General features: G+C 44.4%; 1 protein-coding gene across 5 annotated transcripts in view; it reads left to right on the top strand.

Annotated features, from left to right (window-relative positions):
* Window positions 1-23,281, top strand: part of znf521 (zinc finger protein 521) — an 89,932-nt gene that overhangs the window by 20,177 nt on the left and 46,474 nt on the right. For all 5 annotated transcript variants that reach the window (XM_028593502.1, XM_028593501.1, XM_028593499.1 and 2 more), the window contains exon 4: window positions 19,667-23,178. In XM_028593502.1, coding sequence (XP_028449303.1) covers window positions 20,023-23,178 — 3,156 coding nt within the window. In that variant the 5' untranslated portion in view covers window positions 19,667-20,022. The remainder of the gene's footprint in view (window positions 1-19,666; window positions 23,179-23,281) is intronic.

Below are 23,281 nucleotides of genomic sequence, written 5' to 3'. Positions count from 1 at the left end.
CGTGCTTGCACTCTGCATTTTAGACAACACATAATTCATCGCCCAAGAGGGTAAACACATGCTCTGACTTCATCCAGTTGACCTCTTTCTTAAGTAGGTAGCCACAATAGCGGGGGTGACATGTGGACAAAACAGAGATAATCTTATGTACTCACCTAGAACTACACACATTGAAAACACTGAAACTACTGACTTCAGTCGAGTGACAAAGACCTGGCCATGGAGCGGTTGTCTCGGTTTCTCTTGCTCTCTTCATCTCTCCCTGGCCCTGGCTCTGGCTGCTCTTTGTTCACTCTCTTCCTCAGCCTGCAAGTCTTTTACAGCGGCACAAGCAGAAGAATGGCACATTAAATCTTAATAGGACTGCGTCTGGCCGTGTTGAATTGCAGAGCGTGTTAAGCCGGCGCTTTCCTCCCCCTTGGCATACGCTCGTGGAAGTGGAAAACAATTGAATAAAAGAAACCGCTCCCTCCCTCTGTAACACAAGTGACTTTGGCTGCCCTGCTGAAGCTATGAGACTGAACTGACTCCGGCTCACAAATGGCATAAGCCCGTACTGAGAAACTGTAACATAAATGGCATTAGTCCTTTTCAATATGCATAGACATACACTGGAAGGTAGACACAGGATTTACCTGACCACCCACAATGTAGCTGTCGCATATTCCCTTCTCAGTGACAGTTGGAAAATACCACCATAAAACTTAGCACTTATATTCCAATAGCCTGTTGACTGAGACAGATATGAGTACAAGAGGACAAAACTAGCCAGGAGAGACAAATGAAATGTATTGAGGGGGATGGGTAAAAGACAAAGAAGCAGAGAGAGACAGAGTCAATGTAGGAGAGAGCCAATCTTAGCAGCAGCAGCAGCGATGTGAGTCCAGCCCTGCTTTGTAAGGCAGTCAGAGGTGGTAATTAGCCAGTGATGAGTTGACTGGTTGTGTGTCCAGTGCACGGCCCTGCTGGGTGGGGCTGTGGGAGGTAGATAAGGCCAGCAGTGGGCTTATCTCTGAGAAGGACAGGCACCAGGCCTGCCAGGCAAATCCACCCACAGTCCAGCCGCATTTTATTAACAACATCATTAATGCCAGACAGGTTATGTGCGGTGGCTCGGAAGAGAGACAGGAAAAAGTAAAAAACAAATAAAGTCTCAATTCCTTCTTGGCCGGCCAGTCTAAAGTACATAGGCACCGGTTGACGTGTTTTGAAAGCAAGGAGCTTGTGGAGATGTTTACCAGGTAGGCAGCCAACGGAAGGGCACGGAGAGCAAGCTTGGATCTTACCTCTGGGTTTTGCTCACTCTCCTCTGGGTCCGCGGAATTCAAATGATTTTCTTTTTTCTCTTTCAAACGTGGGACTGCACACCAGAATAATGATGAAGCAAATACAGAGAAACATAACTTGGCACAAAGCAAAGGCAAAATGTATTTTTTTGAAACTTTATGGACATTATGGGCTCAGTTTTCTAAGAAATGCTTTGTGAAATGTTTTTTTTTTTTCTATCTCTCTCTTCTCTCAATCTGCAAAGTACATTCAGGTGTGAAAGCTTTGTTTTTTTTCTACCTTTTAAAGTAATAAAATACAATGTTACGCTAAAAATGCAACTACTTTAAGAAGGTGTTTTGATTTTGTTTTGCTGTAATCTGATTTCCTTTGATCAGATGGCACCTTACAGGTGTCTGGTGTTATGTGGTGAATGAGCGTTCTGAAGCAATCGTGTGAACTGCGTAATGTGAACAAACACTTGATTTTTAATTAACACTCTGTATTAGCGTATCAAATGCCAAAGAACTTTTCAATAACATGCTTCGCTAATATAATTTACACCAGGAGTTGATGGAATGTAACATGGCTTTAAGACAAAGAAAAAGTCACCAATCAACATGTACCTCATTCATAGACACCTTAAAGAAATATCAACAGGCTTTTGAATCATGTCACTAGTCTCTAATGAGAAGGTCATAGGATTTAGCTTATGTCTGCATGGAAATGTTCTGCACATTGATCCCCATAGGGCTTTTTCCTTAGAAGGCTTTTGCCAAACTCGCCAGTAATGGGAGAAAAGGAAGGAGGGAGATGGAGGGCGGTGGAAAGAGTGACCAGTCCGACAGGTTTATGTCTCCCAGCAGGCTGAGCTTCATGGAGTGGGCCCACAGGAAGGAGCGGAGCCAGCTGTGACGGCATCCTGCTAGCCACTGTGGTTTCGGAACTTTGGGGCTACACTATCACCGACTCAACATTTCCCCCTCTCCTCTACCCCTCCCAGGGGTTGTTTTTGTTGGCTAGGGGGTACTGTTTGGGTGGGGGCTGCTAGAGGGCTTTGTGGAATAGCCACTCCTATACTTCAGGAAATGTGGAGTTGAGCCACACACAAGGACAGGGATTCTCAAATATCATGTGAAGTAACACATTTGTTCCTTAGTGCTAATTGCCATTTTCAGACTGGAAGGTGGGTTCATAAATTTAGTTTTATGGGCAGGATGGGTGTCGTTTAAGGTCTCCAAGGCCACCAGCTGGACTGTGCTTTGGCAGAGAGAACATTGTGTGTCGGTACAGAATGTAATGGTTTGACAGTAAAGCCATGCTGTCAGAGATGTCCTCTTAATGTTAAGAGCAGTGGACAGCGGGGGGTCCAACACCACTGAGAATGTAAAGGTCATCTAATCTATTCCACCTCCAACCTGCCTGGTTGATCGATCATCCTGGAGGAGTCAATCGATTTGATCAGAGAGCCTCTCCAAAGAGATGGCCTCCCAACGAGTGGCTGGGATTCTGCGGAAGGCTGCAGAGTGTGCCAGCTTGGTACATGTCTCTGTGATAAATCAAGACATTAAAATCCCTGATTAAATAGTAACTTGACACCTGTGGTAGTCATTCTCTAAGCAAGCCACTGATTTACTGTAAGACAGCAAAGAACATGCAACACTTACTATCACTTCATCATGTTATCAAGCTCATTCTATATGCAATACGTGTACACTAAAATCAGATCAACAAAATCCTGCAGGACTGACTGACAGCCAAGAGAGATTGGGCCATGGTAAACAGAGTGGTAATCTGTATATTAGGACATTATGTGCCCCCAGTCAAAACATGATGCATTTTTCTCATCATGAACTTGGTTTGTAGAACATACCCCACAAACAAAGTCAACAGACAAAACCATTGTGTGATTGGTTTTTAATCCAATCGCATTATTATTCAGGCCTCCCATTGGCCATTCATTACTCTCACATGGAGCCTGTGTGGGTTGTTATCACCCAATCAGACTCAAGACTGTATTCTGGAGAGCATGCTTTCGTTTGCATCCTTTAAACCCTGTGAGCCTTTCCTCTCTCTAGGCCCGCCAACGGAATACCTAATTCCAAAGTAAACTGATTGCTCTCTCCAACAAGATTACGCTGTGATGATGTTAGCCAAATGAGACTGCTATTCGGATGCAACCAAGGCAGGCAAGGATGGTTACCGCAAGATGACTGATCAGCATGTTAAGAGAAACAAGGTTGGGAAAAAAAAGGAGGCGAAAACGAGGGATAGAATTTGAAAGAGTGTGAGAGAGTTGTGAGCGTGGGGGTAAGCAGAAATGTAATTTGCTTCTCACCTCAGGAAACTGGGCTCGGAGGCCAGTAAATATGCAAACAAGCTGAGCCTGGCCATCAATATGAAGACCCCAGATGATTACTAATCTCCACCATAGAAGTAGATTGAGGTCTGTTCAGCAGCGCCATGCAACATGAGGGAAAAAAAGAGGGTGGTGAGAGTCCAAACTATATCTCCATATTGGCCCCAAACATTATGCGTAACTCAGAGTTATGGGTGTATTTGACCTTCAGTTTGAGACATACTATTCATAATGCATACAAATCAGCAATACCGCACCATTATAAATATAGGTGACCCAAACCTACATAGGATACATTCATCTTACATCAATTCAGAAACTAATGCAAAAACTTCTCAGTAACTTTGAACCCTGTTCTCAACTCACCCCGGTCTTTTCATCATGGAGAACTCCTTGTCTGATATGAGCTCCTAGACGTGAGGCACAGTAGTTTACCAGCCCATTGTCATTCCCCATCCGTAATCCGGGATAAAAAAACCTATGGGACATGGACCAGGCTGGAGTCATTAGGTGTGTGCGTGGCTTACCCAGACAGCTAGATAAACCAGATGCCTCGGGATGGCCAGGGGTCATCTCTCTGTGAGAACAAGTTGTTGATGTCCTTGTTTCTCTCTACCTCTTCTTAGCCCGCACTCCTTCTCTCTACGCTCTTTATCATTCCTTCTCTCGCATTCTTTCTTTCTTTCTGTCTCTCCCTTGATTGTTCTGCACAGTCATCTCAAACACAGAGGTCCGTGTTGGAGCTTAGCAGCCGAAGAACCTGTCAGCTAAAGGGAAGGAGGAAAGACAGACAGGGGAGCTGTCTGTGGCCCTAGGTTGAATGCCTGAGGGTGTACTGCGTGTGGAGCATAGTTAGTGCAGTAGGACGCACCGCAGTCCGCAGGTGAATCCTCTCATTTTGACTTAGTGCATTTGAATCATCACCTGGGTGGAGTGTTATGACTTTCTGTTACAGAAGGAACCTTAATGTAATATGCAGCAAACGTTGTGTCTTTCTTTTATTTTTCATTTCAAAATACAGCAGGAGGCCTATGTAGGAGGAATATATATTCTAAGAATGTCTTTCCAGTCCTAAACATAATTGCCTATTTCTTGTATTTTAGAGTGCGTTTCCAGCATTGAGCTTTACAGTGAGTGCACAAGGCTTGAGGATGTTTACCTGGCATGGTGCCTGTTGTAGCTGCCCTCCTGTTGAGGAAAAGCAGGTCAGGCTATAGTTTTGTGTTTGTTTGATTGTGCATGTGAGTGTGTGTGTGTGTGTGTGTGTGTGTGTGTGTGTGTGTGTGTGTGTGTGTGTGTGTGTGTGTGGAAGGGGAGATCATTAGGATGGGAAGGGTCAGAGAGCCAGGGAAAAAAGCTATTGAATCTTCAATGTAACCAAAGCATTTATTTTTCAGGAGTGGATAGGATGGGTGGGTATGGGGGTGGTGGGTAACTAACTGGACTCTCAATCCAACTGAATCATCCATCTGCTCAGCCATCAATCTTCCCTCTTTCTATCCCTCTGTTCATTTACCCATCCAACCATTTACCATCCTTGCCTGTGGCCAAAGGGCCATGTCTCTTTGTGGCCCTGATAATCTGGACCAATTTCCTCTGCAATTTATTTCCCAGCCAACCACCCACCTGGTCAAGCAGCATCAGGCTTCTCAAGGTAGCGCCACTCATCCCAGCAAGCTCCTTCCCACCAATCACATCCTGTTTTTTCCTCCTCAAGCCTCAGATCTTTTGTGTTTTAAAGTTTCAATTCAGTACTGGAGTAATGCAACCTTTCCTCCTTTTTTTTTTTTTGCTGTAAACTGACACCCCCAGCAGCCATTGTTTACCTCTAATGTCCTTACCCTTCTCCGTCTTTGTTTTCTATTATCATCTTCCATTTCTATCGGTAGCGCTCTCTTTGCTGCCTCTCCTCTTTCTCTTTCTTTCTCTCTCCCTCCCTCCATCCTGTCATGGCTCCTCAGTATTCTGCTGCTGTCTTGTGTGGAGTGATTTTGCCCAGACACGTCTGGCTCTGGGTAAAGTGCGGTCCCCAGAGAGCGCGCTCCGCAGCCCCCAGGTCGCCGGCACCATGAATACATTATGATTCCCATTTCCATCCTGTTGCCACGGCAGCACTTTTGGAGCCGCAGGGCGATTAAGACGTGTGCTGTCGATACCCTGATAGGAGCAAAAGTTGGATCTGGAAGCTGGCCTTTGATCAGATTCCATCCTCCTGCCTGCTATATATTGGTGGCTTCAATACAGGAAAACCAAGAGGAGGTCTTTTGGGCTTCTTATTGGTTTAACAGGCTCACCTGCTGTACATAAGCAATCCATGCATCCTCAAGCTCTTTTTCCCACCTCTGTGCTTCATCTCCTTTCGTGCCTGAAACCATTTCCCTCCCTTATTCTCACTTCCGTTGCTCCTCCCCATCGCTGCAGTTCAGCTAAGGCAGCATTATACGCAGTCTCTTTCTGCTCTCTGATATTCTGCTTTTCTCACAAAGGAAGCAACTCCCTTACCTTTTATTGTTTCCCTTTTTTCTTTGGGGGATGATGTATAAAACATGGTGCCTCAGGTAGAGGATGTTGGGTAGGAAGCCATGTCCCCCTAAATGGCCAGCCGTGTGCATGCGCCTAACACTTCACTGAGCAATCTGTCAACATGTCAGCAACACATGTTTTGTAAAAAGCCTCTGGTGGGAGCCAGGGGAAAAAAGGCACTCCTGCCAGACCAGAGAGGAAATGCTTTTTTCTCCTCTATGCAGTGGATTTTCTATTGCTGGTGCTCAGTCCCACGGGCCCCCCACCACCAAACTCCCCTCCCCCACACATACACCCGTTGTCTGCACTTCAGAAATTTGAACTGGGGACCCTCGAGGGGGTTTACTGGGAGGGTGGGGGTGGGCTGGGAGGGAGGGGCTCCCTCTTTTTCAGAGCGTATAAAATTGTGAAGGTATATTGTGGCAGGTCCCCAAGCGGTCTTTTCTAATACCTGAGTTTCTGGCGAAGCTGGAAATTACCAGCGGCTCCCCAGAGGGACGGCTTTATCCACACCAGGAAGGGGAGCAGAACTCAGTGGGGAGGTTACTTAATGCATGGCTGAAATAAAAGAATTTCTGAGACAGAGGCTGAAAAGCAAGCTTTTTTCTTTTTCAACCCCCCACCCTCTCTCCCGTTCCCTCTCGCTCTCTCTTTTCCTCCCCAGTAGTATAGTTTACTACTCTCTGCCTTCTCTTGAAGGGTTCTAGTTTAATAAACTTTCAGAGGATCCTGCTGGTGCAGACAGCTAGACAAATACCCTTGTGTGTTCTCTTTTGTCGGAGATACAGCTTTTTGTTATGTTCTTGCAAATTTGATTTCTCCCTCTGTCTTTCGTTTTCTCTGCCACCCTCTGTCTCTCTCCCCCTTTCTGCATTTGTCTTCATCTCCCTCGTCCTCCTCTCCCTTTCTGTCTCCCTCCTCGATACACACACACGCATATGCACGCATGCACGCACGCACACACACACACACACACACACACACACACACACACACACACACACACACACACACACACACACACACACACACACACACACACAAAGTCAAACTCTGTCTCTTGTGGTTGAGTTTATTGTTTGGTCTGTCTCTTCGTTCTCCCCTTCTGTGCTCCCTTTTGTTTTCTGTATGTTTTGTTGTATTGTTGCAGAGAGGCTGAGATGCAGATAGAATGCAGACAGTTTGCCCTGGGTGAAGAGTGCGCACAAGCACCCTTGGTATCTATTTAACAAAACACATTCATCTATTTACACATGACCAAATGTGTTAAACTCTATCTGCTTTTTAAGCACATGGTATACGTCTGTTTTCATCAAAGACATTTAATGCATAATGTTTTGGGAGTAATTTACTCATCCCAGTATGGCCCTATTTTCTACTTATTGTATGCCAGGATGCCCATTTCCGTAGTAATCATCATCTGTATCTAATGTCCATGGGTCATTAATCTTGCCTTCTTCATAACCTAAAAAAAAACAACATAAAAATATCCTCCCATGTATGAAATACCTTTCTCTCTTTCTCTTTCTCCCTCTATCTTCCTCCCCCTCTATACTGTTGGTAAATAATTCAACCTTTTCCCTGTAACAAGTGCTGGCCTTAATAGGGAGCAGTACCTGTAGTTGGGATAAACAAGGCAGCACCAGTGAAACAGAGGGATTTGAGCTTCATGAGGGCAGAGAAATAAGTCGTTTCCTTCTGAAAGGCAGAGTAGACTGGCTGACATTAATTAAACCCTATAGGATAAAGGTTATCTGAGGCCTAGCAAAGCAAAGACCGTGCATGTGGGATGTTATGTCTGCCGAATCCTAATCAAGACTTCTTATTAAAGCGACATGTGTGGGCTCAGGCATGTATAATATGCACGGTGTGTTTGTGCTATTCTGTTCTGTATGATGATCTATTGATGTAACAACATTTAACCTTCAGTTACAGATGCAAGCTGATCATCCAGCTAAATGGTGAAGAACAATCTAGCTACCACTTCTGCTACATTTTCAGTGTTCTACAGTACACATTCCTAAAAATAAAGACCGATGCAACTTCCTAGAGAGTTCCATGTTTAGAAAACATTGTGTTGCCCACCATGCCCTGTTGTGGGAGGTGTGCCTCCGAGATCCTCCCATGGTGCACCTGTGACTGAGTCACCTGACCCGAGCATCAGCATGGTGCTCGGGTGCCATGGCTCATGTTTTACAAATTACCCTGGGGGTCGTGCACCACCTCTGTGCCCATATTTCCTCCCTGCTGTATGCATAGTGCGTGGGATTATATTCCCCAACTCCAGCTCCTCCCTCAGACAATGAACAGCCGCAGAGATGACAGTCACCTCACTAACACAAGAACGCTAAGGAAAATACAAATTAAGGAAGGGAGAAAGCACTGCTCTGACCTATTGGTTTCTCTGTTTGTGCTGGATGTATGCTGGTTAAAGAAAAAAGAAGCAGCATGGATACTGTTATCAGGCGAGTAAGGCTTTATGTGTTATGTGTGTGTGTCTTCAGGACTCCAATGGTAATCTTAGCACATCTATTTTCCTCCCTATCTTCCTGACTCATCAACTTATTTGCATGCCAAATGTAATTACAGGTCACCTTATTGGTAATATTGTCTTGATATTTAAAGTAGCCACGTAAGACAGCCACTGGAGGTGTGACGCGGGTTTTATAATAACCACCTCATTGTATGCTGTTTCTATATTAGTGGTACAGTAACACCAGCTCTTTCACAGTAATAGCATAATAGTAATGTCTTCTCCTTTCATATACAGATAAAGGCTGATGTCCTCTCGTCTACAAGCCCAATGAAAAGTAATTAGCTGATATGGATGTTGCTGTCAGTGATAACGGATATTGGGGGACTATTATATTCACTCTCTGGAATGATGATCCTTGAAATGGGTTCATCACAGTAAGCTGCACATTCAGATAGACGTACGATTACCGCATATAAGAAGGAAAGCTCCAAGTTACTGCAGGAGAGTTGCATATACCTTTTAGGAAATGGTCACAGTATCCCACAAAAAACAAAAAAAGATTTAATATACTGCAGTCTTCTCTTTTTTATTAACACATGACTCACCTCCAATATTTGATTTATTCATGTAATATTGTATAAGATTCAAAATGTAAAGTCATACTGAGCATCTGAGGTCTTTTCTCAATGTTACTTGTATTGAATGGATGATAATTCATATGGGGGTGTTGGTTGTCATACCGAGATCCTCTCCAGAGAGAGACGTAAATAGCCTCCCAGGTGGTGGTGTGTAACTAAGTAAATGGTTACTAAGCCAAGGAGTGCTGGGCCTATGTAAATAGGGCGATAAGAAGTATCCATTGAGGTGTTGGGGTGAGAGGAGGGTATTTAGGGTAAGATGGTCTGGATCAATGGAAGTGAATTGCCAGGATAAGCCTGACAAGCCGGACACTCCAGCAAAGTGCGTCTCCCGTCCCCTGCTACTATCTGTGTGTCAAAATCCTTTCGCTACGGGAAACAACAAGAACAACTTCCGAGCTAGCAAGATTACGTTACGCGCTGAAAATGGCAAAATGTAATTAGTGCAATAAGGCAGGCCTGCTTGGTTATTTCAAGAAATCATTGTAAAGACCTACAAATAATATGTTTATAGCATTTACCATACTACGTTTTGGGACCAATTGGTGTGAATTGCTATGGGCGAAGCACATACGGCAATATACTGGTAAGAGCAAATTACGTTTAACCATGTATCCAGCTAATTTATATAGCTCACGTTACTGTATTCTGTAAACGGTTACCTTCATTTAATATTGTATGTGGTGTTTTCTTTCGCGGGGGGCAAATGTTCCACCAAAACAACTTCCTTCCCGAGACTATTTTGCAGAGCCACCGTCGCAGCATCGGGAATTTAGCGCCGCCCAAGACGATTGTTATTGGTTTAAATAAATGCAAACAACCCAGAGCATTTTCTCCTCCTATCCTAGAATGTATCTGTTGCGTAGCCAGACCTTACTTTACAGCACTGTGGAGATAGGTCTGGCAATGCAAGACTAAGGGTAAGGATGATCTGTTTTAGGAATTTTTCTACAGTGACCCTGAAAGTTTTCCACTAAGTACGTCAGCATGCAAACTTCAAGCAAAAACAATTCAGGGGGAAGTTTTTCTCAACTGATAAATAGATAAACAGGAATAAATCAATGTGAAGTGATGAATGAATAAGTAAAATGCCCTGTAGTCATTTGTCTGGTTGTATTCAGGCCTCATATTCCAGCCCTGCAAATGAAGATGAGGGTGAGGGCAGCGAAGGAACTGCTTCATTCCGTGAAGTGTGTGCATGTTTGTGTGCATGTGTCGGTGTTTTCATAACACTTAGTAGTATTAAGATATGATGATGAGCTGCCTGGATACCGGCAGAAAACAATAGAAGGGGAAACAAAGCAAACCTCTAAATCTGTCTGCCATTTGCGTTCACATACTGTACACACATGTCATGAGTATTCTGGCACAGTTACTGGGCCAGGGAAGTGCTGGTCTGGGGCCTGGCCCATTCTCCAGAGACAACCCCCCGCCTACTCCCTCTCCGCCCCCTTCCCCCTTCCTGTGCAGTCTGTGGACACAGTCTGAGGCGACAAGGTTGCACAACAGCTCGCAAAACCTCCACTTTACAAACATGATCATAAAAAACACAGCCTGCCATTAGAAATCTGTTAAAGAAGAAAAAATAATTAGGAGGACTGTGATAATTGTGTCGAGAGGGAAATAGATCAGACGAATTAGGGGAAGAACCAAAAAACCTTGCCGTGGCTTTGTTACTTTGCTGTTGGTTCATTCCGACATTGATCCACCCTTCCATCTGTCATCCCTTTCCTGTGATTCTTCTTCAACTCTTCATTCCTTTCTCTCTTTCTTCCCCCCTTTTTTGGATTTGAGAGTGGAGGAGCCTTCTGGCTTTAACAGAGAGGGGATGAAGATGTTTATTCATCTGGAGGGTATTAGAGCCATAATTAAGGAGAGGAGGGAGTAGCGAGGCTGATGCGACGTCTGCATCGCTCGTTCGTGGGCCGCCTGCGGGAATCTGGCCAACACACCAGGAAAACAAGAAATGAAGAAGAATGAAAAAAAAACTTGTAGTGAAATTTGATTCTCTCGGGAAAGAAGAGAAGTTTAAATTTGAGCCGTCTCGCTCGCTCTTTCATTCTCAGGCTCACTCCCTGTTCTCGCAGCTAAGCTAATTATTAATGAATGCGGTTTCTGTTGAACCTTGGAGAGGTGTCAGCGCTGCAGTCACTGAGGGTTAAGAAATCTTGACATTTAAGACAGGGATGCATGAAAATACATCGTCTTGCTTGAGTTGATGCTTGTTTTTCTTCCCCTCCTGCTCTCCTCTCCAAGATGCATGTTTTCTTCTCCCTCCTGGGCTGTCTCCAGTTGTTTTACCACTGACAAGCTGGGATGGCATTAAGGAGATATCAAATAGAGCCACAGTGTATTAATCAGTGGGACCAAAGGTCAAGGGTGAAGAGGCATGGTCAGGCTTTTCTGATAAATGCTAATGCTAACGCTAACACATGAATCTCGGGTTGTTTATCCATATGCAAGTGATTTTCGTCATCCTCTGTAGAAAAGAAAAAAAGAGGTGTTGATATAAGGCTTTTTTATGGGCATTTGGCAGACTAACTGCCCTTTTTCAAAATATTCCCAGTGTACTGAAACGTAGATCCAAGTGTCTGAAGTTATCCTTAAAAAGTGAAATAATTGTAAGTCTAGCACAAGTTTTATGGGTCACTATGAGGTAGTTTGATTAAAAAGAATTAGACCCTATTTTCTGAATTCAGTGTGTGCTGTGCTTGGTTTTAAGTAATGGATAGCACCTCTTGAAACTTGCAGAGCAAACCCTATTTTAATGAAGCAGCCATACAGTAACTCAGCATATTTCTGTGCGCACAACATTTTTTTCACATAAATCAAATTTCCGTGAGTAACTAAGAGTCGGGGAAAATAAAAGAGCATCCAAGTAAACTCTTGCGCAATGAATTATATATATATTAATCGAGTCGTTGCATAGTAAAGCACAGTGCTGCAGTGTCTCTCACAGTGGCTGGCTGACTGATTGACTGACTGGCTAGCTGACTGTCCACTGGGTCCTGCGCCTGGTCTGCCGCAGTGTTGAGGGAGCAGCACACTCTCTCACACACACACACACACACACACACACAAGCTCCCCTGCTGATTAAAGCCCAGCCCAGCCCAGTCCCGCCTGGCCCAGCACTCCCTTAGAGCCAGTGCAGTGAGGCAGGCGGTGAAGGGGCATGCTGGGGGACAGATTGTCATCCTCCTTTCTCCCCCTGGGAGGCTCACTTTGGCTGCTGGTCCAGCCAAGACCTGGGGAACAGCCTCCTTCCTGTTTGTGCTGTAGCCTACCTGAAGTGGTCAACTGTCCTTCCTCTCCACACCACCTGCAACTCAGTTCTACAGGAGATGACACCATAACCCCCTCATCACAAACTGCTCCACCTACATCCTAAACACAACCTCTTGCCATCTTTCATCGCAGCACAGTTAGGTCGAATCGTTCATCGCCAAAGCTTAATACGCGTGCCTGTTATAAACCTATGAGTGAATACTGTATAACATACTGACCATTTCAATTATTCCACGTTACTAATTTAGTTTTGCCACAGTGATATGCAATTAAAATGCATGTATTTCTAACATAAAAACACTATATGCAGCATCACAGAGGTAACGACATGCATGCTGTGAAGTGTATTTTGGGCCCAGTGTGATTCACTTTTAATATTTCTAACACTTCAAATCTGCATTAGCCCTCCCCGAGCCCACCCACTGCACCCCAAATTCACCTTTCCTGAATAATGGTGTAATTAAATGTCTCCCTTTACTTGTCTTTCTTTTTCTCGTTTAAAAAAAAAACGGTTTCATTTTTGAAAGCAAGAATCAAAATGAAGCCCTCTTGACAGTTCGTGTTAACCCTGTCTCTGTGACCTGCCCTGATTTAACACTTGTTTCTCTTACAAAGAAATACACAACAAACAGCAGGGCCAAACTTAATGACAAAAGAAAAAAAAATGATGAAATGTTGATAATATTTCTACAACAACTGAGTAAAATACATTATTAACAGCAACTTTAAACCCCTATTCTTTTGTTATCTGGCATTCATATGTTGTGTTTGCTAGTGTGTTGCTGACCTCAGTGACCTCAATGTAATAGTATGCAGTTCTTATGGAGGATAAGAAATGTGTTACGCGGCAGTAAGTCATCTCTGGCATGCTTTCAGAGTTCAAACACTGCGGTTATGGATTGTTACATGATGCAGATTTTCACAGAAAAAAAATGAGGCAGATCCTGCCCAAAGCACAAACATCCTCCGTCATTTTAGAGGCCTGGCATTATTTCAAGAAACATTATTATTGATTGTCATCATTAGTATTGATTTCAGTTTGTCCATGTTGGTGGAAAGACATCAGTGTAGCAGGGACACATCTCTGCGATAAGTAATGGAATTCCACTTTTCATTGTGTCTCACTATCATGGAAAGAAAAAGCCTAGTAAAGGATGACTGGCCGCCCTACTTTCCTCCTCTGGCCTTCCATTTGTCTAACTTTCCTGGGACGCCACTAGGGCACTGTGATTTCTGGGACAGTGACCAAGTGCTCCTGTCTGAGCTGGGGGACGTGGGTAATGTGGACAAAGTAGTTGACAGTTTGCCGCTTCCCTATGGTTGAGAGACAGAGCCATGAGGGCCGGAATAATGGACACCCAGACCACAGAGTCAGGACAGCGCTTGATGTTCCAGCTCTTTGTGTCAGGCCCTGTGTGAAAAAAATCCCCATTGACTGCAGTTTTGGGGGTGTGTGCATTTCTCCTCCAAGTGTGTGTGGAAATGTCTTGTGTACATGATGTTAGGCCAGAGCAACTCGCTGCTAAGGCACTGATGAAACCCCGGGAAGTGAATCCTTATTTCATCTACTGTTTTTCTACCTTGTTTGGTAAAAGATAGCAGCCTTGTTCGCTGCTCCTCTCAGCCGTCTCACACAACCCCTCCTTCTCATCCTGTAGCATAGTGGATTTGATTGATCTGTAGCAAGGGGGGGAGGGACTTGACATTTCTCAGTGATGTGTAAAAAACATATTGTGTTTGCTAAGAAAAAAAAGGGGAATAAGAGAGAGACAGGCTGAGTATACACACAACGCACACACACACACACACACACACACACACACACACACACACACACACACACATGCATATACAATACTTATATCTGAGGTTGGTTGTCTCATGGTAAATAGCAGCTCCTCTACCTGTGTGTATTTGTGTGTGTTAATCAGCGGCATGGTGCAAAGAGTCATGTCTAGCCACCTGGCACTTTAGTTGACAGCTACTGGGAATTATCAGTGTTTTATTTTGACTGGATTTGATGTCTTAAAACAGGGATGTAGCAGGACTACTGTGAGTAAAGCCCAGCCTTGGGCCTCCTCCAACAGCTCTGTGTCCTCTAAGCTCTCGGTCCTGAATCAACTGAGTGATGCGTTCATCTGACTGGAATTAGTCCCAAAAAAATCGACCACCCCTCTCTGTCTCAGTCAGGGAGATTGGAGGCTTAGCTAATGTAAAAAATTATCTCACCACCTCCTCTATTAGATCTTAAGTGGTTGTGTCACAAACAGGGCCGTACATGATAGTGTGTTGTTCAGACACACATTGCTATTTGGGCATCAGAACAGGAAAAGTGTTGAGATGACACATGCATTGTCTCATGGGAGAGGCTCACTACTTTTCCCTGTAACTGTAAAAAGATCCCCTCTCTGAATATGAAGTAGGGTCAGAGTGTTACATCAGACAAGTTGTCAGCTTTTTGTTTATTCATTGAATCCCCAATCCCCAATGTGCCACAAATACACTCACACAAACACATCTCTTATGACAACCACTACGTACAGATCTCTAGTACAACACACAATAAGATGAGGTTTGGCTGCTGTAAACATGGCCATGCTTTGCTTCAGTAGAATGGCTTTTGAACAAAGTCTAGCTTGCTATAGAAGTGGCAGATGAGTGATAGCAAAAACACTTTTCTGATAAGATAAGGTCCTGGACCTGGATAAGAGTTTGGCTTCCTAAATAGAAGAGGTGTACTCCGTTGCTGTTAGGCAGTGATAAGCCATCTTGAACTGCTTCCAGGACCTCGGACACGAAAGTCCGGGCACCAGCAGTGAGTTATTTCCAAAACCATGGTCCCTGAAAGGTTTCAGGAGGGGTTAAAAACAATAGAATCACAAATGCCTGTTTAGTAAGCACTCTGTTTAGGAGTGAGCTTTGGGAAAAACCTGCTAATAAATGTCAAATTATCTGATTAAAAAATGGAAGTAGGTAAGTAGTTATGTAAATATGACTTTATTTATTTATGTAATTATTGCACTTTATGGGCTACAACATGCTTCACAGCACAAAAAAAAAGCCAGGGCAATCATTGCTATTTCCGTCCAACTGAAATAGAAACTTCACAGAATAGCTTTAGAATCTATAGTTTTACACTAAATCAACTACAATGAAAATATTTTTTGTAATTATTTTTTAGTCTTTTATTTTAGTTTGAAGACATCAGTGTGTAGCGCTGGTGGTTGTAAAAAGATTTCACAACATTTAAAAATGGCCAGACAGTTGGGTCTGAGAATGAGGGTAACAAAACTTTTGCTTTAGATTTTAATGGTATTTTGGCAAAAAGCCATTCATGTTTTAAGGACTTTCTTACTTCCACAAAATGTAACACCAAACATCCTTTAGCTTTAGCCCCAATACATTTAACATGATAATTAATTATACCTCTTTTAGTCTGGAATGTATACACAATAGGCATTTTTGCAAGAAAAGTGTGAAGAATAAGTGCTGAAAATGATATGTAGCCTTCTTTCTGGTCGTGCGCACAGCTCACACTATGACAAAGTAGTATCTGGCTACAAAAATTAAATTGCAATAATTCTTTTCAAATTATGCGTATTATTTAGCATTTAAAATTTAGAGACAACATTTTCCACCATATGTATAATAGTCCAAAGGGAAACAGTTTCATCAGGAAAATTAATGACTTACTCTCTTAACAATATATTCATATATCTTGCTAAACCTCAAATAGGCTCCATTAATTGCATAAATCAAAACATTCTACAGGGGTTTTAAAAGCTGGGCCGCTATGTACAGTAATGGCAAACTTACCTGTTCCCAGCATTAAGGATCTTGTTTGAACAGGAGTATTTACTCTGGGAAAGGGTGCTATAAATGAACATAGAGGAAGTGGTGCACAAAGAGCAGTTCAGACTGGCTTAGAGGAAACTGAGACCTGCGTGTGAAGGGGGAATTTTTACTGGTTGCAGAAAAAGAAGAAAAAGAAACACTAATTTGTATAAAGCTGTTTCACATGTCTTTATTAACCTTACATATATGGATTTATTGAACTTGACTAAGCTACGCTTCTTTTCTTTATTTCTTAAAAAAGTTTTCATGCACTGCAGCTTAAGGCTGAATTTATATCTTACTAGTAAATATGACTATGGCACATTTTATGCCATCCCCTATAGGAGCTCTCCAAATGAGGCTGTTTTGTTCCATATAGGAGACATTTAAACGAGAAAGAGGGAGGGGGTAGGGACAGAACTCCCAGAGAGGGACAGGCCTTAAGATGGAGGTCTTCCTCCCAGGACGTGACAGGCTGTTGGCTGGAGGATGCTCAGGAAGGCCTTGGCAGACCAACAAAGACAGCCCTTCAGCTGCAGGGTGTAGTTTTTCAGGCCCCAGCATCCCTTTTGGCAGCAGCACAGAGAGTACTGGCGTGCACAGGCCCCCGGCCCGAGAGACAGGGAAGTAAGGCCCGCTCTTTTATTTACTCAGGCTGCTGCTGAGGCCTGGGCATTTCTTGTCTGGGTGAAGAAGGAAAAAAACAAGTCTCTCTTTCTGTTTCCTCTTGAGGTCTCCTGAGGAAGATTGCTCTTTCATCTACAGTTGTTCACACACTTGTTTCGGCCATTGCGCTTGTATCTGTGTATGCTCTGTGTACATGTATGTCTGCACATCTATATGTTTGTTACTGTGAGTGAGTGTGCAGGGTGTGCACTCATGCTCTCTTGTGTGTATATTACCGAGTGTGTGCGTGTGAGAGGAAAACTGTAGCAAGTCTGACTATGAGGGTCAATTGTACCTCAAATTTAGTTTTAGCTCTGAATGCTCTAAAACAGATTTCATTTTTTTCTTTTTCTAATCAGTTATTTTGATGGCCAATACAGTAACACAAAGGACTAAGCGACTGCTGAAAACAGAAATTCTGAGTTTTTGGTCCAACACAAACATACAACATATTTTAGTCAAATTGATGATACCTTGAATAGTACAATAAGTGCAATTCAGAGGCAAAATAATTACATTATTACTGTAATTGTAAAATGGTATTATTTTAGTATACAGCAGCTTCTGTAATATTTCACAAACCTAATATTAACATAGCTATTTTCCCAATGTTTGCGACGCCCACATGTCCCCCACAGATACAGCTTTATGTATGTGTGTTATTGGAGCTGAGGCACTAAATAAATAATATACATCGAATGAACAAACCAAAAAAAATTGAATGATGTTGTCCTGACAGCTTCGTCATGTCTTAAGGCAAATACATCCTCATTTAAGACAGTAGAATTTAATTTAGCCTTGTATACATGCCCATTTATTTGTTTGTTTTATATTATTGTCTCCAAGCCAATATGTTTGACTGTAAGGCATTGGCTGGGGTCATTCTTCTTGCACTGTCTTCTTCTCCTATACCCTGGGAGGCAGTGTGAGTGAGGGCAGATCCGCCCCCTCTGTGGAGGAGGGCATAGCACTGAGTCACCCATCCTCCCTCAAACCAGAGAGAGAGAGAGAGAAAACATTGAGACATGTATGAAAGATAAAGCGAGTAAATCAGGCAAGGTTTGCTTCTTGAGTTAAATGTGTGTGCAGAGTGGGCGCCTTGCCAGAGGTGGGAGGTTTCCGGTAGGGCCACGATGTGGAGGTGGGCTCTCAATGTGCCGCTTTCAGCAGTTTGGAGGGGCAAGGGAATGGCCTCCGACCCCATCTGTTTCCTGAAGATAGGCCCTGATGGGGGTAAGTGCTCAGAGAGGGCATGATATCCTGACAAAGGGCAGATCTCCCAGCAACAACAACAGAATGGGGGAGAGAGAGATAGAGAGATTTAGATTTGTCAGCTGAAGGAGAGTACAGGTTGGATCCTGGAAAGAGCTTGTGTTTTTCCTTCGTCCCTCTCATAAATCTTTGCAGTTTCCTCTTGTTTTTCCCATTCCAAGTTTTGGCCTTTTGACACAATTTTTTTTTTCTGAAGGGGTTGGGATTACTTTGTTTTATTTAGGTAAGGAAGTTCACAGCACTTAGAATTCGGCAGCGGGAAGAAGTGGTCTGTAACCTTTTGAACTTCTGGAAAGTGGTGTTCTGTGTTTTCCATTCATATCACTGTGCAGTGAACCAGGGGAATGGAATGTCGGCAAAGAAGCGATTTGAAAAGGGACACATTAAAGTGATTGTAAAACAAATGGGTGTTGCATTGTCAGTGGACTGGTGTTCACCGGTCATTCTCTGCACCTGCTTGTCCTTGAGTAAGATGGTTAGCCACTCGGTTGTCTTCCTCTATCCGTTTCCCTGTCCCCTTCGTGCCCCCCTCTGCATCAGCACACGGCCCATTCATCCATCCTGTATCAGTTGCCTCACGGCTTAGCGCAGACCACACAGACAAATATGATAATAATGCATATTCTATAATCTGATATCTATTGACTGATGTTCTGAAAAGCCCATGTTTCATGAAAATCATCTGTTTTGCAGTGGGTGCTTCCTAGTAGCTATGCATAGCTTTGGTCTAAATTGCACATTTAATCTTCCCTTTCACCCTTGAAAACTGCTTTTCCCAGTTTTTTTTTCTCTTGTCATAAGGTCATTTCAAGGGCTCTTATTTTTCAAATATGTTCTAGTAATTGTTCAGGAATAATAGAAATGTTCTAATTTACCTCATGCCGGGCTTACGTCCTAAAGTACACTCATTGTCTTGTGTTAGCTTTAAATGTCAAAGAGATTGTGTTTTGAGTCACAGTGGGCTAAGCCATTACATGGCCTCATACAAGGTTAATTGTGGTAAAAGTATTTCCACTTATTCTCTTCTCTAATTATACTTTAAATTGCATATTTAAGTATAACTTTCTAGATAACACCTAAGGAGAGGTATTATTTCCACTGAAGAAAAAATGGTCTATGTTGCAAAGAATTCTAAATGTATTCACCACAACCTTATTATTACTACGACAAATAACACCACGGTGGCCCACCTTTTCTATTTGAAAGAGTGAAACAAATGAGTTGCTAAGTCTTACAAAACACCTCTCTTGCTCACTCTGTCATTCTCTCCCCATCTTATTCCTATTGACTTGCCACTGATTCCCTCTTTTCTTTTTTTTTGTCCCTCTTTCTGTTTTTTTCTTCAGACGGTGGTGATCTTGAGGATGACCCATCATGTTCTTGGCCAGCATCATCTCCCTCCAGTAAGGATCAGACTTCTCCAGGACACTGCGAGGACTATGATTTTGGGGAGGATGAAGGGGGCCCTGGCCTGCCATACCCATGCCAGTTCTGTGACAAGTCCTTTAGCCGCTTAAGCTTCCTCAAGCGTCACGAACAGAGCCACGGTGATAAACTACCTTTCAGCTGTACCTTTTGCAGTCGCTTGTTTAAGCACAAGCGCAGTCGAGATCGACACGTGAAGCTACACACCGGTGATAAGAAGTACCACTGTGGAGAGTGTGACTCTGCCTTTTCCCGCAGTGATCACCTCAAAATCCACATGAAAACTCACGCGTCTAACAAACCTCACAAGTGCCCTGTGTGCCGCCGAGGCTTCCTTTCCTCCAGCTCTCTCCACGGCCACATGCAAGTACACGAAAGGGGCAAAGACGGCAGCAGCTCAAGCCTTTCTAGATCTGATGAATGGAAGCTGAAAGAAACTCGCAAATGCAGTCGTTGTGAAGAGGGCTTTGATGTCCCAGAGGAGCTCCAGAGGCACATCGCCGAGTGCCACCCTGAGTGCTCTCCATCAGAGGATGGAGGCCTGGGTGCCACCCTGCAGTGTATTTACTGCCATGAGCCCTTCAGTGACGAGGGTACCCTGCTGACCCACATTGACCAGGCCCACAGCCGAGACAGGAAGGGCCACACCTGTGCTATCTGCTCTGAGCACTTTCTGTCTGTTGAGGACCTCTATGCTCACATGGACATCCACCAGCTCCCTGAATCTAGTAACCATAGCAACAGCCCTTCTTTGCTGACTGTGGGCTACACCTCTGTCTCTAGCACCACTCCTGACTCCAACATCTCTGTCGACAGCTCCACAATGGTGGAGACAGCACCACCTGTGCCCAAGACAAGGGGGAGGAGAAAGAGGGCTGCTCAGAACACATCAGACATGGGAGGACGTGCCTCCAAACAGCCCAAGGTCTCCTACAGTTGCATCTACTGCAACAAGCAAGTATTCTCCAGTTTGGCTGTGCTTCAAATTCACCTGCGAACCATGCATCTGGACAAGCCAGAGCAGGCTCATACTTGCCAGTTTTGTTTGGAGGTTCTGCCATCTTTATTAAATCTAAATGAACATCTTAAGCAGGTCCACAATGCAGAAGACCATGCTGCCCTGTTGGGCAGCTTGCCTGATGCCCTCCTTCAGTGTAACTTCTGCCCTGAGGTATTGAGTGACCTCAACGCACTCCAGGAACACATTCGCTGCTCCCACGGCTTTCCCAGTCCTGTGGCAAAGGAGAGCAATGCCTTCTTCTGCCCCCAATGCTTCATGGGGTTCTTGACAGAGGCTACCTTGGAGGAGCATGTTCGTCAGACTCACTGTGATGGGGGAAGCCTGCGCTTTGACTCTCCTCTGGCTGTAACACCCAAGGAGTCTATAGTAGAGGTGTACTCCTGTTCGTACTGCACCAATTCTCCCATATTCAACAGTGTTCTGAAGCTCAACAAGCACATCAAGGAGAATCACAAGAACATTCCACTGGCACTGAACTACATAAACAATGGGAAGAAATCCCTGCGCACTCTAAGCCCCTCTTCTCCAATATCTGTGGAACACACCATGCTGAAACAAAGTGGCTCAGCCTCACGCACTACCAGTGAGTTCATATGTAACCAGTGTGGAGCCAAGTATACCAGTCTAGACCTTTTCCAGACTCACTTAAAAACTCATCTGGATGGCCTGCAGCCTCAACTCACCTGCCCACAGTGCAACAAAGAGTTCCCCAACCAAGAGTCCCTGTTGAAGCATGTGACAATTCACTTTACTATTACCTCCACTTATTACATCTGTGAGAGCTGTGACAAACAGTTCACTTCAGTGGATGACCTGCAGAAGCACCTACTTGACATGCATACCTTTGTTTTCTTTCGTTGCACTCTGTGTCAGGAGGTGTTTGACTCAAAGGTGTCTACCCAGCTCCACCTGGCTGTAAAGCACAGCAATGAGAAAAAGGTGTATCGCTGCACCTCCTGCAACTGGGACTTCAGGCATGAGACTGACCTACAGCTACACGTCAAACACAGCCATCTGGAAAACCAGGGCCGTGCCCACCGCTGCATTTTTTGTGGGGAGTCCTTTGGCACAGAGGTGGAGCTGCAGTGCCACATCACTACCCATAGCAAGAAGTATAACTGTCGCTTCTGCAGTAAGGCCTTCCATGCCATTGTCCTTTTGGAGAAGCATTTGAGGGAGAAACACTGTGTGTTTGAGGGAAAGGCACAGAACTGTGGTGCCAATGGCTCTACTGCAAGTGGTGGGGAAGGCCAACCTAAAGAAGATGCTGAGCTACATGGTCTCCTAACTAACAGTCATGGTACAGGGGCAGCAGTTGGACCTGTGGTGGAGTCTCAGAACAGCCATGATGGAAGTGAGGAAGAAGTGGACACTGCAGACCCAATGTATGGCTGTGACATCTGTGGGGCATCTTACACCATGGACTCACTCCTCACTAACCACCAGTTGAGGGACCACAATATACGCCCTGGTGAGAGTGCCATGATGAAAAGGAAAGCTGAAATGATCAAGGGCAACCACAAGTGCAATGTTTGCTCCCGCACCTTCTTCTCTGATGCTGGGCTGAGGGAACATATGCAGACCCACCTTGGACCTGTCAAACACTATATGTGCCCCATCTGTGGGGAGCGCTTCCCTTCCTTGCTCACCCTGACTGAGCACAAGGTCACCCATAGCAAAAGTCTGGACACAGGCAGCTGTCGCATTTGTAAGATGCCACTGCATAGTGAGGAGGACTTCCTGGAGCATTGCCAGATGCACCCTGACCTGAGGAACTCCCTGACAGGTTTCCGCTGTGTTGTGTGCATGCAGACAGTCACCTCTACATTGGAGCTCAAGATCCATGGTACGTTCCACATGCAAAAGACAGGGACTATGTCCGGCAACCACCAACCCATGGGCCGCAGCAATATAATTTCTCATAATCAGCAGCAACAACATATCCAAAAACCTTTCAAGTGCGCCTCATGCCTGAAAGATTTTCGGTCTAAACAAGACCTGGTAAAGCTGGACATCAACGGACTGCCTTACGGACTCTGTGCATCCTGCGTGACAGTAGCTGGCTCCAAGAGCTCCAGTCCAACAGTAAACGGAGGAAGGCAACAGCAGCATCATGGTGGAGCTACCACTCCAGCAACAACTACAGCCGCATGGATCCAAGGGGAGAGTCTTAGCCCTGGAGACGGGAAAGGCAAAGCTGTCTCTTCCTCATCTTCATCCTCTTCCACATCCTCATCAACCGCTGCCAAGACACGATGTTCCAGCTGTAATGTGAAGTTTGAGTCTGAAGCAGAGTTGCAAAACCATGTCCAGACAGTGCATCGGGAACAGGCTGGAGACAGCAACAGCGGGCAGCTCAAGACCCCCCAGATGTCCCCCATGCCCAGAGCCAGTCCCTCACAAACTGAAGAGGTATTGTTAATTAGTGTTTTATTGAATGGGGTTGAATAGTTCATTGAAATATGCTGAGGTTCACAATTGTTTTTGTATTGCTATGTTAACTTGGTAAAACAAA

This window comes from Perca flavescens, chromosome 12 (genome assembly GCF_004354835.1).
Source record: "Perca flavescens isolate YP-PL-M2 chromosome 12, PFLA_1.0, whole genome shotgun sequence".
NCBI lineage: Eukaryota > Metazoa > Chordata > Actinopteri > Perciformes > Percidae > Perca > Perca flavescens.
Note: the sequence above shows the minus strand (reverse complement) of the source record. Positions and strands in the feature narration are given on the sequence as shown.